General features: G+C 42.6%; 1 protein-coding gene across 1 annotated transcript in view; it reads left to right on the top strand.

Annotated features, from left to right (window-relative positions):
- The window catches only part of LOC115588663 (transmembrane protein 163-like), a 63,526-nt gene that overhangs the window by 32,777 nt on the left and 15,814 nt on the right, over window positions 1–14,935 (top strand). Inside the window, exon 3 of the mRNA XM_030429393.1 lies at window positions 13,869–13,912. Coding sequence (XP_030285253.1) covers window positions 13,869–13,912 — 44 coding nt within the window. The remainder of the gene's footprint in view (window positions 1–13,868; window positions 13,913–14,935) is intronic.

Here is a 14,935-nt window from a genome sequence, read left to right as displayed (position 1 = left end):
GGACATGTTTTGAGAAGCACAGAAGATAAAGCTTGGTCGGTGTCAAGTAAAGATCACGATTTGGCTTAAAATACCCGTTTTACGCAGCCGGGGATGTCACAAAATCTTGGCGAAAATATCCTTCTTTGTCACCAAAAACACGGCAGACAATTATCTAGAGGTCTCCTTAAAAATCCAGTTGTTTCACACTTACAAATGTTGACACGCAGTCTCAAACTCTGGTCACTGGCTTGGCAGTCTTCTCACCTGTTACTCCACCTCCTGATATGACAGTCAGGTCATAAATATAAGTGATGAAATGTATGTGCACTCTCTATAACCTGCCAAAGGTTTTGCATGCCCTCGTATATACATTACAAAATAGTCAATCAGCCAGTGTATTCAACTTGAGTCCATATGAGTGTTTTTCTCAAAAAGTACTGAAAGTAAAGCTCAACTTTAAACCAGCAGTGATTTCTTGATATTCCATAGACCACAGCTCTTACAAGCTGAGAAGTGAGAACCTGCAGTAACTTAAGAGCCATTAGAGAAGCCAACCGGCTGTATGAAATGTCCCCGAATCATTGGCCATTTGTCAGTAATGTGACCTGAGCTTGCCATTTGCCTTTCCTCCCTGAGCCCCACCGTTCCGCCTTTTCATTTCCACTAAGAGATATTAATGCCGTTTCTGCAGCAGAAGGCAAAAAGCTCTCAGACGGAGGTGTCGTGGGAAATGGACAGATAGTGATACAAAGCGAGGCCGCTGAATTAATGCGGCTCTCGTGTGCAGGTAGGATCGCTGAGGGACGGAGGTGAGTGAGGTAGCCCGGTGGCTCAGGTGTCTGGCAGACCTCCGCTCTGCGGGGATAAAACAGACGCAGGTGAACCCACTTCACCAGAAGCTGAATATGAGCGTGGTCATGTGCCCGCTCAGTTAGTCTCCTCAGACCCGCGTGGACCTCGTGTGGTGCCGACCGTTCGCCTGAATCTGGTCCTGACCGGTCAGAGCAGTAACACCCTCAGTGAAAGTGCTCACCGGTCAGAGTGAACCGCAGCAGCTGTCTAGTTTGGGATAACGAAGACGTGTGATTTCTGCTAATTATTGCTCACTGTATCCCTGCCAGGCACCGCTGGAAGTCTTGGAACGTACCAAAGCAAATAAATTAGTGAGGTAAACAGTAAACAGAGGGGAGATTATTTAATGCTGCTGCCAGCCGGAGCTCTGACGGACCCAGAGGACACACTAACAACACTACGCTGGAGTTTGTTTGTTTGTTTGTCGTAATTAAACGGGGATGTCTGAGGTCTGATGGGTATAGATATTCAGATGCGCTGCAGACAACAGGAGTTATGTAACGCTGATTGGTGGAAAACAAGGTTTTATCAGTTTTGACTCTTTTTGAAGTGATTTTGAAGAAGAAAGTGAGAACGGCAGTGCAGCTTTATTAGTTTAACAGACGCCACACAAACGTAGGGAGATAGAGAGCGAAGTTACGCAACATCTAGAACATCTAGGTCACCCTCGTAAAGCCTCGTTTTCAGATCTAAGAGGCGCAAACAACAAGGATTGTTTGAATCGCTGATGTGCTGCTGAAATGATGCCATTGCTTCAACATCAGTTGAGGTGTTCGGGTTGATTGAAGTCTGATTTAAGATAATCCACATTAACGGAATCTTAGCCCTGATCTTCTGATCGCCGGCGTTTTTTGGAGATCGCCAACAAACCGCCCCAGACTACATGCAGATCTGCACATGCTCCCTTGAACAGTTATCGGTACGTTTGAACAGTTTGAAGACGCGATCCAGTAGACTCTCTAAGTGTATAAAAGAGGGCGCAATAACAGCCCATAGTAATCACAATACACAGAAGCAAGCTGTTGCTGCCAAATGAAACAGGCAGCGACAGGTTTTATGGCAAAAAATAATCCTTTTTTCCTTTTCCTCCGTGTATTTTCACTCCGATCAGCGCACAAACAACTTGGACTCCTCGGACCACGGCGTCTGTCACGCCTGGCGTGTGTGATCTTGTCATGCGTGACCCCCCCGCGCGTAAAACAATAGACCGCGTGACTCCCAATTGCAAGACAGACAGTTGTGTGGCGCGATGGACAGCAGTCTGATGACTCGAGGCATCAGCCTGTGTGGTCTGCTGGGACGATCCTCAGTACAGCGTTGAGTTGAGTTTGTGGCTCAACTCAAATTGTTCTGGAGCTTTCGATGGTTGACTTTTAAGGCATCGCATCCTTGTTGACTTGAATAGTTGAGCTTGACAGACGGGTAGAAGTGGACAGAAATCTCTCAAACAACAAGGCCCACTTGCTCATTTATTTTGGAGTTGTCACCAACAAGGACCTTGTGTGTTTCTTATTATTGTGGGGTTTTTTTAGATTGTGAATTTTCTACAGTTTATGCATAGTATCACAAACTTACCACTGCATGCACAGCTCATGTACTGGATATAGCAGAAAAAGACATCCCTCTTTATCGAGCAGCAGTCGGTTTCAGTGAAGATCTGTAACTGCAGTTTCCACCCGTTTGTCAGATTTTGTAGAAAGTCCAAGTTGGCTTAAAAAAATACAAACAATAGGAATAAAACAAAACAAAACAGACCGTTCTAAAAGGTGATGCTGTGCCAGCTGGAGCCGGGCTCTGCGTTGGCAGAGGTTTGGGCTCTAACAAGTGCCTTTAAGTGTGAGATTGAATCTTAGACATGCAGTGACCCTGATTTGGAGTCGGTACAGAAAAACACTTTGGAAGTGTTCGAAAGTTGCTGTTGTTATGTAGTTAACGGTAAACACTATGTAGCTTTGGAGAAGAAATTCAAACTCGTAATTTTGATATTTATAATATTTATGACGTAATAACACAAATCCAGACATGTTTATTCAACTCGATAAACAAGCTGTTCTCAGAGGAAAATAAGGTCCCAGAACAGTGTTTGAAGCTAAAGAGGTGGCGGGGTCGGCCACATATAGACAAAGTAAAACAGTATGAAACTGTGTTGTCCTTTAAGTCTGTTTATTCCATCATGAAAACAAAAAGAGTTTGTTTTTTTTAGTTTGTTTAGGCATTAAAATCAAAAGTCAGTCGATGAAGATTTTTCTGTTATGATCAAAACGTCTTCCCGAAGTTTAACTTATTTAAGGATGATTATATTTCTGCTTCAGAAAAAAGACGAGTGACAGGAAATTAAAATAATTAGATAATAGCCTGTACTTCTCTCCTTTTTGTCATTGAGCCGATGTTTGAGACCTGAGAAAAGATCCTCATTAGTCCTCATGTCAGCTTCTCCTTGAACTACAGGTTTGAATTGACTCTTTCTATTTAATGAGTTGTATAAAGATAAAATAAACCAGCTTGTTTGTCTTTGACTGCTGTGTTCAGTTGAAGCCGTAACTGCACAATGCATAGAAATCCACAAGGACTTAATTAGATGTTGTTTATGTTACATGTGAAGAGACATGCGTCACTGTTGGAGGGCGGCTACAGCGTGCTGAAGAGTGTTGGATTATTAATATATAACATCACCCTTTTGATGTGTAAAGCTGTATAGTTTAGCCTTTCTTTGTCCCTTCATTGAACTGAACTGGATTAAAGTCTGGATCACTGTGTGTAAATCACTGTAGAGACCATAGAAAATAAACTACAGCCACACGATCCATTCATTAGAGCTAAAACCAGCGAGCAACTGCGGCGGAGACCTTGAGAGGATTTTTTTTGTTTGTCTGCCGCTAATGAATTCCCTCATAATACTGTCACATTGTTTGCCCCAAGATGTCCTTTGGCTAACTGCATCACAGTAACTCTCCCTGCTGTGAGGACATTAACAGGAAATGAATAGTCTGCGGAAACGTCTTTTATACCAACATAACCCATTTATGACTCTGCTGGGCTTTGCGGAGCTGTAATTCCTGTCTAATTGTGAGGCACTGTGTCGAGAGCTGTGATTAATAAAGAACCTTGTGTGTGTGTGTGTGTGTGTGTGTGTGTGTGTGTGTGTGTCGTTATCACTCCACTGATGACACCTCTCTGTGGACAGCGGGAGACCTCCTGACGTGGATTCTGTTTTTGGAAAAATCCTTGAACTCCGCTGCAAGTTTTCTTAAGCTGTTGAAAACGTTTTCCCGGATGAAGCTCTTTAAAAACCCGCAGGTGTGTAGGAAGCATTAGTTCAATCAGCCGTGTGCTTGTCCTGGCTTAATCTCCACGCCAACCCCGGTGAGTCGTCCTCCCCCCCACCCCACCCCACCCCAGTGCCAAGCCGCTCGCAGATGGCACCTCCCATCGACTGCAATCCTGCCCTGCTGCAAATCAATAAAGCCGGGCTGCGGAGAGAGGGGAGAAGGGAGGCACCGAGAGGACGGTAGTGTAGGAAAAAGGGAAGAAGGAGGGAGGGGGAGGAAACGGAGGAGACAAATTGAGGGGCAAAATGAGAGGGATGGAAATAGATAGGGAGCGGTGGTGGGATGAAGGAGGGGGACAGATGGCAGGATGGAGACAAATGCAGCAAAGTGGACAAGAGAGATTGAGACAGAATGAAAAGCAATGATTTCTTTTTTACAAGACGCGCAGGGACAGAAAGGACCAGGGGGAGCCGTCCACAGGGGGACGCAGAGGGAGACGAGGACAGAGAGAAAAAAAAAGGGAGGTTAAAAAGGAGGAAGGAAGAGGAAGCGTCCCAGTAGGGTTTTTTTTTTTTTCCGCAGCGTGAACTCAGCCAGAGTGCGAGGCGCGGTGCAGAGCTGAGCAGTAGGTCCTGAATTATTAAACACAATATTTTGCTGCTGAGCAAACGGCCGCGGCCATGTCGGATGTATCTGCTGAGGGGGCAAGGAGTGTGCGAGGGGTGGAGGGGCTTATGCCAAGCAAGTTTTTTGATGGGTGTTTACGTGTGCTCAGATGGGTTTTATGTGCGTTGAGTGCAGTAAGGTCCGTGCTCTCTGCTTAATGGTCTCGCTCCGCCATGCGCACGGGCATCAGAGGGAGTCGATGCCCATTTAGAGACGCTAATTAGCGAGGAAGCGGCGTCCGCAGGGCCTTTGTCTCAACTCCCTGCCCCAGTGGAGGGCAACCGGCAATTTAAGACTCAAGCGCACACATACACACACATCTGTACACACCAATACTCCACATGTACACCAGTCTCTGCTACAAATTAAGTAGAAATAAGATAATCATCAGTAGATTTATGAACTGCGCTGAAGTCACAGGTATTACAAATGTTTTGATCAAATTAGCTTTGAAACTTCCAAAATTGGTATACTCCTCGGAACGAACACATCTTTGTACATAAGCATCGACCCACCTCGCTTTACAAGCTTGAAGCAAACAGCGATTAGTGGAACCTGCACTTATCTTAGATCTGAGTTACCTCCTATGCTACGTGTCCACAGGATTTGTTTTTGGAACGCAAGGGCACTCAACCTCCTTCCCAGCTTTACATGCTTCACTAATGCAGGCTGTACTCTCTGACAACCGCGCAAAACACTAACTTGCTGCACCTGATTGGACCAGCGCCTGGGAATGAGAGGTGAAGGTGTTTTGGCCCATTTTGTCACCATTAAATCGAGGAATACTGTTCTTTGGACTAAATATGTCACTAAATGGATCTAGTGGACATCTGGGATTAACAGAAGCCATTTTTTGGTTTGAGTATGATGCGACTGAAACACCGAGACATTTAAATGTTGGCAAAACAGGCTAGTTTGCTAGCTAATTTGGTTTGTTTGTTTCCTGATTGTACCTTGCTGATGTGGTTTTATTTTGAAGTGGTTTGCGTGAACAGAATCATGAGAATCTAAGCTCTTTTAACGATGTATGTCATGTCTCTATACGCTTTAATTGAGGCATTACATTCACATACATTGATGTGTGGGGTAAGTGGGTCTTATTGCGCCAACCCGCAAACCTGTTGGTAGTGTTTGAGTCACTTGAGGGTGACACAAGTGTGGTTAACCTGTCCTACAGTCGTCATTCACAACATACAAATTGACATTTGTCATGTAAGGAAAGTTTCCTCAATGGTGAGAGTAACAAAACGTAATTAATGACTTGGAAAATGCTTTGAAATCGATAATAGAAGGGATGAAATGTATGGGTATTGAAAAATGTGCAGAATATTCTTATTTTAAAGTGCTGCTCTGATAAATAAGACTACATCGTCTTTTAACCTACAGTGTCTAGTTAAGTGGCAGTGGGATATTAACCTTGCTGCTCAGTTTCAGCCCTTTCAGTTGTATTTGCATAAAACCCTTGTTTAGTCGGGGTTTAAAGATGTGTGATCTCTCCTCAGAGACAGTCCTTCCTCCCTCCTCCACTCACTGATCTTTCTGTCGTCTTCCCTCCTCTGTCCGGCTCTCTTCCTCCTCCGTCTGGCCTTTTCCTAACGCTTTTCATTCTCTTCCCATCATAACACTGTGCAAACTCTACCATCACCACCGAGCTCAGAAATATAATGAACTGCTTTTTGAACCACACAACCCGACTTCAAACACTTTGAGAGTCTCATCTTGGGACTGTTAAGTGTTTTTTTCCTCAACTTCATTAGCCGTGTCTGTCGGGAGGTTCTGTTTTTTTCAGAGCACTAACACAGATTAGTTATTCGATTGGAGGCCCTGAGTCACTGATTGGCAGAGCGGCTCCTTCAATCCCTATCGCTCTCTCCATTTTTTCTGTCTTCCTCTCACTTCCTCTCCGTCTCGCTCTGCAGTCCGTCCATCTGCTGCTCTGTCTGCCTCTGTCGTCACCTTTCTCCCCTTCATCCCCCGTCTCCCAGATTATTCCTTTGCTCCTTGAGACGTAATTGAATTTCACAACCCTGAATTGAGCTCTGGAGGAGCGGAGTGGAGGACATGATTAGATTCCTGTTTGGCTGCAAATGATTCCACTAATTCAATGTAGAGGTGGTTTGATGGAAAGCAGAGATTGAACTGATTTATAGTGTCAGTAACATTGCAATTACTTCAGTATTAGATTAAGGGTAATTGTAGTCATTGATAACGTAGCAAAAAAAAGGGAAAATCAGCACTATTGCTACATATGCAATGTTGGCACATCATCCTTCTCATTCTCTACAAATCACTGGAAGCAAGGCAATATTGTACTCTTCCCTTTCTGCCATGTATGTTATTTTAACCTCATCTTAATCCTGGAAATTAATGTGAAATAATCATAAAACGCCCAGCCCAGTCCATCCCAAAGTCAATTCAAAGCTGTTATCGAACCATTTGGAGTACAGACATGGTTTGTGGCACTTTTAAAAGGTTATAAGCTGAAGCTAAAACGGTCTGTAAGTGCTTCTGGCGTTAATCTATAGGATTTTGAACACACTGAATTATATATTTATTTTTCTCGCCTACATCTTTTGAGGCAAAACATAAGAATGACCTATAAATGCCCTTTTAGCTGGAAAACACCATGGGTCCACATCATATAGTCTGACATGGTCTATTAGGGTCTCATTTAAAATTGACATTGTTTTCTAGAAAACAGGCGCCTGGCAAAGAAAAATGACCTCAAAATACCCCTTATTGAGGATAACAGAGGGAAGAACTCAGTATGTATTTTTAATTTCTTTACTTACACAAACTTTATGCATATAAAATAGCCAAAAACAAGTGTGTAGGAAAAAAAAAAAACCTTGTAAAAACAACACAACACAGCACAAGACGGCATAAACTTGCATAACTGTTTAGGGCTTTATAAAAGCTGATACGATCCCTCAGTGGCTGTTTTGGGCTTTTGGGTGGATGTAGAAGCTCATATCTGCTCAAATGAACTGACAATCAAATGAGCTGCCATCTCAGGATCTCTGTTGAAGAGGGCTGATTGTGTCTGTTTTACCGAGAAAAGCATGAAAACACATACACGATTGCATTTTTTTTGTAGCATTTTGTCACTATTTAACCACAGATACCATGTTTTGGACTAAATATTTTGCTAAAATAGATCATGTGGACATTTGAGAATTAGAAAAGATAGTTTTTGTTTGAGTATGATGCTACTGAAATACACAGACAGTTTGTTTGTGTGTCTGTTGAGTTCTCTCGATGTCTGGGAGTGCAGTAATGGGTGAACAGGAGTGGGCTAAGCATAGAGCCCTGAGGTGCTCCAGAGTTGAGCACTGAAGTGGAAGAGGTGTGACTGAGAGTATGAAGTGTCTGAGGTCTGTTTGTGTCCAATGTCCACTTTAGTTAATGTGTATTTTAAAGAATGGCCTAAAATGACCAATGTATTTATGCAGTATTCATGTCATGACTTTTGGTTCACTTAAATCCTGTGATTTATATCAAATATACGGGTTAAATGCTGTCAGCTCCTATCTCAAACACATGTCATCCTGCCTTTCATGTATGCACATCGCCACAAGCAGAGGACAGAATAGCTGAGGATCTATTAGCACATTAGCATTCTAAACGCTTGTATGTTGTCTCGCTTGCAGGTCCTCGAGGCCCCCAACAGTTCAAAATCTGGTCTGGCACTAATGTCTGATCAGATGCTGCTTCATCTATGTACTGCTTATAATCAGTGCCAAGAGAAGGGAGACAGAGGGGAGGCGGAGGGAGAGAGAGGGGGAGAGTCAGGGTGTTAAGTGTTGGCTCCGGCCCTGCTTCTTGCATAACTCACTGATAATTAGGATTTTATTGCTGCCAAGTCTTAACCATTTCCGTGGCTATGCAGGTGTTGGCAGGACATCTAAGTGGACCATGGGGAGAATAGAACAGAATAGAAAAGAGAGTTATGATTTCTACTCTTCTGCTTCTCCTCATCCTCCTCTTCCCTGCTCTTTTCCGAATCCTCTTTCCTCTTTTGGTTCGAAGTTCCTCCTTCTCCATCAGCTCTCCCTTTCTCGCCTGCCTCCCCAGTCTTGTTAGCACTAGTCACGCCTGCTTGCCTCCCTGATTAACTAACAACCCAAAGGATGTTACACCGAGTAGTGTCTGCGCCCCCCGAGAGAGGCATCGATTTGCTGGCAGGCGGCAACCACACAGACGGCTGGCACATCGAAATGAGCTCGAGAGCAAGAGCTGGAAAAAATGAATCGCTGCCGGCAGAAGAGAAAAAAAAAACGCTATCTTCAAATTAGTAGCTCATGAGGAATCAAGAAGAGAACTCTGTGTGTTTGGCCTGGTGACCACATATACCAGGACTGTGCTGTGGCATCCTGCGTGTTTAAATGAGGGCAGAGATGAGGTGGAAATGAAAAGAGAGACCTGCTGAAGTTATGGATGAAGCTGAGGTGTCTTAAATGCTTCCCGAATGAGTTTTTAAATGAATGACACACGCAGAGAGAGAGGACATCTGTTCCTTCTGGAACTGAATACGATTTAAGACCAGAGACCGTGTGTGTGTGTGTGTGTGTGTGTGTGTGTGTGCAAAGTGCTTCCTCAGTGAAAGTGTTGATTAACAATTCAGCTGACTCACAGCGTTGCTTATGAAGACAGAGGGTCAGACTAACAGTTTATTATACAGTGAGGAAACGGATCTTGGGTCGTATGTGTGAGCGATGTGTGGGTTCCATCGCATAAAGTGGTATTTATGACCAGAAACACACAATCAGAAATACTTTATTGATCCCTCGAGGGGAAATTGGAAAGGTGTATGTGTATGTGTAGGACAGCAACTGAAATGATGTCAGTCTTCGGCCATCTTAAAGTTTTTGAATAACTTGAGATATTACTTCACACTTGCTAAATTGCTGAAACCTCAGATGAGCGATGACTCTACAGTGATGCACGATGTCGACAGGTGGTTCTGATTATGACCCAGTCGGTAGGTCGGTTATTCTGTCCACACAGCATTCAGTAATATAAGGTGCATTTTAATTGTATTCACTGTACATTGAAGACATTACTCCCCTGGTGATGATCTTTCCATTTGAATGGCAAAGCACTTTGTGAAGTGTGTTTCGATAAGAACTCTATTGATTGATCATTGATCATCCCTTTGACGATTGATACTGATGGCTGAGACACGGCTGGATTAGAGGTATGAGTGCTTTTAAAAGTGCCTGATCATCGCCGCTCTGATGTTCCTTGGAGAACCTCCCTGATGAAACACATCTGCTCAAACTGGGCATTATTTTCCCTGCCGATTTTGTCTTTGACAGGACTAATGAGTCGGCCCAAATATCAATATAGCAAAAATTATGTTTTAAGGGTGTTTCTTCATTCATTCAGTGGAAATAGAGCTTGTCTACATGCATCAATCATCCACTATGACTGAGATTCAGGCGTGCAGTTTTTGTGTAATTATGTTTATTTCTGGATATGCTACAGTTTAAGTATTAACTATGACTTAGCAGCTCAAATCACCACATCTCATCACTGCAATACATTTCCGAGTAATGTCTAGAATATCCAGTAGATGTTATCCACAGTACTGAGAAAACATGTTGCTTTGGAGTTGATTGCAGTCACATGTTTAGAATATATATGGACTTTAAAACACAGTTCTTCTCTGTAGAAGAAATATACTCTAAAGATCATACGAAACGAATGTTATGTTCTCCCTCTGCTAATTAGGCACAACTCTGAGTTGTATGTGCTCTTGATGTGGGCACATTACACTGCGTGGAAACCACAAAACTAGGTTAAACCCATGACGGTTTATGGGTCAGTGCCTCTCAGCCTGCAGGTTCCAGCTCTGAACTCTTATCAGAAGCTCCCTCGGAATGTAGACGGTCACACATAGAGGCTTTTAGATCCGAGAGCCAATTATCTGCAAGGTCAGGACCCCCCACATCACTGGATGTATACCCGATAACCTTAAGTCAGAGTAATGATAAGTATGCTTATAGGTTTGAACAAAGAGGGGGAGAAAGATGAGACATTTTGGTTTAGTTTCTGTAACAAGTTCGGCTTTTGTTTTAAGAAAGTACCAGCTTGACTCTCTTAACAACTAGCTAGGTGGAGGTTCTGAACAAGGAAGGCGATTAAGTTTACCCTGAGCAAAGCATTAAGCTTTACAAACTACGCACCAGGGTGGGATTACGGTCGTCCGAGGAAGGTTTCAAGTGCAGGGAAGGCGGACTAGGTAGACACGAATCACAAAAAAATGGACTGTACAGCTTCCTGGAATTACTTCATCCTCCTCAAACACACACGCAGACAAACACACTTAGAACTTAGTGAACCCATGTGCAAAAATGCTCAGTAGGGTGTTTTCCATTGAGAATTTAACTTAGCCGTAGCCCTCTATGTGATGTAAATACACATATAAATCAAAATTGAATTAAAAAAAGTCATTAACACCATATATATGTGACCAAAGTGCTGGTTTTGTACTATGACATGCTGTCATTTTTACTAAAACTGCAGTTTACGCTATAAAATGTAGGATACGGCTCTTTATATGCCTTTATCGCTGGTCCTTTTGACTGCTGGTAGCAAAAGGTTTTGGAGCCTTGGTCTAGCTGGTTAGCATGCTAACTTCAGTAGATAGGCCAATGTAAAAACAGTTTTTTCTTCACACGCTCATGATAATTGTTAATTCTCAAATTTATTACAAATTGCACATTTAAAGCTTGTTACTGAGGATGAGTTAATTTGTTATAATTACACAGCGCTCAAGCTGTGAGTTGTCATTTAAAATGAACTATTACGACATGAAAATACAGTAATGGAGGCAGCAGGAACCCAGACACCCATTTATAGTCTCTCAGCACATTCATGGTATTGAGCTGTAGACATAATTAATATGAGGCTCATCAGCATGTGATTTCATGTCCCTGGCTCACTTTATCGTACACTAAAAGTGAGATGTCTCCAACGTTCTGATAACCCTGTATTTGGATCTGGAAGTCATATTTAAATGCAGGCACACTCTCAGTTTTGGCTCCATTTCTGGACTGTCCAGATGGACCGCAGGCCTGGTGGAGCTCCAGAGAATCGGCTCACCCTCCGTGTGTGAGAGAGTGTGTACATGAGAGGGAAGACAATCAAGAAGGAGGACGTGTTAGGAAAAAAAAAAAAGAAAGAGAGAGGAAGACTGGGCAGCGGTGTCCAAGACAGAGGCGAGACACAGGGGCGGCATAGGTGTGTGAGTGTGTTTGTGTGTGTGTGTGTGTGTGTGTGTGTGCATGTGTTTGTGTGTGTGTGTGTGTGTGTGTGTGGGCAGTCATGTGTCACACATCCAGCCTGACTCGTACCATCTGCCTCGGATCAAAGGTCTGTCTGGGGCTGCCCTCTCCTCTCCACGCTCTTTAATTCCTCTTTTTCACCTTCAACATATTGTTTATTTTACCTTTTTTTCCCCTTCTTCTTTCTGTTGAGACTGCAGCTCAGGCTGCCTCTCTCACACTAGTGATTCTGTGAGCATTGGAAAAAAAATTACGTTTAAAATATTTTGTTGTATTCTTGTGTCTTGTCTGTCCTGTCCTGGCTAGCTCCAAGAAAGGAAGAAAGGAAGGAAGGAGGGAAGAAAGAAAAAAAGAAAGAAAGAAAGAAAGAAAGAAAGGAAGAAAGGAAGAGAAACAGAAGGAAAGAAAGAAAGAATGCCAGAAAGAATGACAGAAAGAAAGAAAGAAGGGAAAAACAGAAAGACAGAAAAGAAGAAAGGAAGAGAAACAGCAAGAAAGAAAGACAGAAAGAGAGGAAGAAAGACTGGAAGAAAGAAAGAAAGAAAGAAAGAAAGAAAGAAAGAAAGAAAGAAAGAAAGAAAGAAAACAAAGGCTCTGTAGTCCTTGGCCTCAAATCTTCTGTTACCATGGTGATTTAAGTGCGGATATGCCGTCCCCGGAGACTGTCCTGAAAACACAGGAGGAGAAAGAGAAAGAGAGACAGAAACACAAGGACGGGCAGAAGGGCAAAACAGCACAGGTGTGCTGGACAAGCACTGCACAGCAATGAGTGTACATCGCTGCCATACCATTCAGGAAACCTTCATGCATGAAGGCTCAGTGTTTTTGTTTCTTTTCGTCACAGAACATCACTTAATTTTCAAGATTTCCAGGAAAATGTTGCGGGTTAAGATGAGATATTCTGTCTGAAAGCACAGAGGAAGACACACGTCTATTATTTCAACTCAGTCTTTATAGTATAACTGTAAAAGGGACACAAATGTAATCCAAAATCTAAAGCAGCAATAACTTTTCATCAACTATTGTTGATGGCCTCTATCTGGCCTGAATATGCTGTTTCAGATCACCATTTCATTCAAAACTAACAGTTGAACATCTTGGGGCGTTTTGGGGCACTGAAGAGCCAGATATTGTCCAGACAGAACTAAAACTAAATAGAGAATGAATAACGGGCATATAGTATAATAACCAAATTAAAACCTTTGAAATGGCACCAGCTCGTTCCTGCTCACTGAATATTCCAGAATATAAAATATGCACAAAAAAGCGTCTTCCTGAAGCCATTGTCAGTGTTTGTGCACTGAAGGCTTCAAGTTTCCAGATTGCACTTGTGTGTGATGAATACTGGACCGGGATTGGCTTCCAAATGAGCACAGAGAAAATTAGTTTGAGCAGAGTTCCAATGTGAAGCTGCACAAACATCCGTCCACACAGTGAAGCGCAAACATTCAACTGTAGGAACGAGAAGAAAAACACATTTTGATTTTGGGACTTTAGTGAAACTTATGTGCATTCAGCAGCTTTAAAGGAACTGAAACTGAAGGCTGTCACGTGTCACCATGTAATTATTTTCCATTTTGCATTATTAACTGTTTTTTTTTTTTTTTATGCACACAAGATGAATCTTTAATAAACACGATGCATTCTATGAACTGGATAAACACATGAACGTGCATCAATAATGCAGCTGGAAACATTAATATAATATTGTGTTTTCAGTGAATTTATTGATCTCACGTGTGTCACTTTGCTGTACCATAAAAAGCTAATCAGACAGGACTAACTGTTCTCTCTCTCTCTCTCTCCACAGCTGTATCATTCATGAGACACAGCGCGTCAGCCTTCGGATTTGCCGTGAGTTCCGCCTCCTTTCCTCCCTCCATTTGCATTGATCAATTAGTCATAACTCCGGGCTTTGTGATTTATTAATGACTTCTGTTTCCAGCTTGTTATTGGTCCCTTTTGTCTCCAAGGTAACGGGGCAGAGGGGAGGGGCTGGGCTCAGGTTGAATGTCAGAAAGATTTTTTCGTGTTGGCTAAACAAATCCGGTGGCTTTCACCAAAATAAAGCTCCTTATTACTCCTTAGGAAGTGATTGAGAATTTAATTAGTTAAAAAAAAAGAAAAAGTAAGACTTAATAGGAGTGAAGTGGAAATTAAATCAGCCACAGCTTCAGCCAGGGAGGGAAAATGTGATTAGCATAATGTGATTAAAATGTTATAAGGCTTGATCTACAGTGTTAGCTATCGCTTTATTAGAGAGCAGGTTTTAATTAGCATGTGCTTGGCTGTCTATGACAGTTTTAATAAAGCAGTGACTCGGCTCAAAGGGGTTAGATCACAGAAAGTGCTCATCGCTAGCTTTAGCTGCTATCATGTTGAAAGTTGACGTTTGTGTTTGAGCTGCAGCAGGTGGAGCGTGTGACTGGAACATTAAATGATAAGGATCATGCCACCAGAGGAGATAAGACTTTCTTTACTCTTCTATGAGAAAGTCATGTTGGTAATAACTTCTATCACCTTGTTCCCCCGTGGCAATAAAACATCAGTGGTTATCACATGTTTCGCACCATAGAAAGCCTTAACTGGATTTTAAACCACTGAGACGGTTTAATGGAAACATAACTGAAGTAGAAGCTGGAGAGCGCAGAACCCCGCCGGTGTTTCATGATATGCAAATCTGCAAACACAACCGCTTCTACATGTCAGGATATATTTACCAAACTATTAGAGTTACTGTATGTCACAATACGGTTGTGCTCAGCTGAAGCCTCATCGTCATCAGTTCATTTATTATTTACATGTAAATTGGAAATAATTCACATATCAAACAGAAAACATTATCATGTGCAAATGTGCAGATATTAAATGCTGAGA

Source organism: Sparus aurata, chromosome 9 (genome assembly GCF_900880675.1).
Source record: "Sparus aurata chromosome 9, fSpaAur1.1, whole genome shotgun sequence".
In the NCBI taxonomy this organism is placed as follows: Eukaryota; Metazoa; Chordata; class Actinopteri; order Spariformes; family Sparidae; genus Sparus; species Sparus aurata.
The sequence above is the reverse complement of the archived record's forward strand: the minus strand, read 5'-3'. Positions and strand labels throughout refer to the sequence as shown.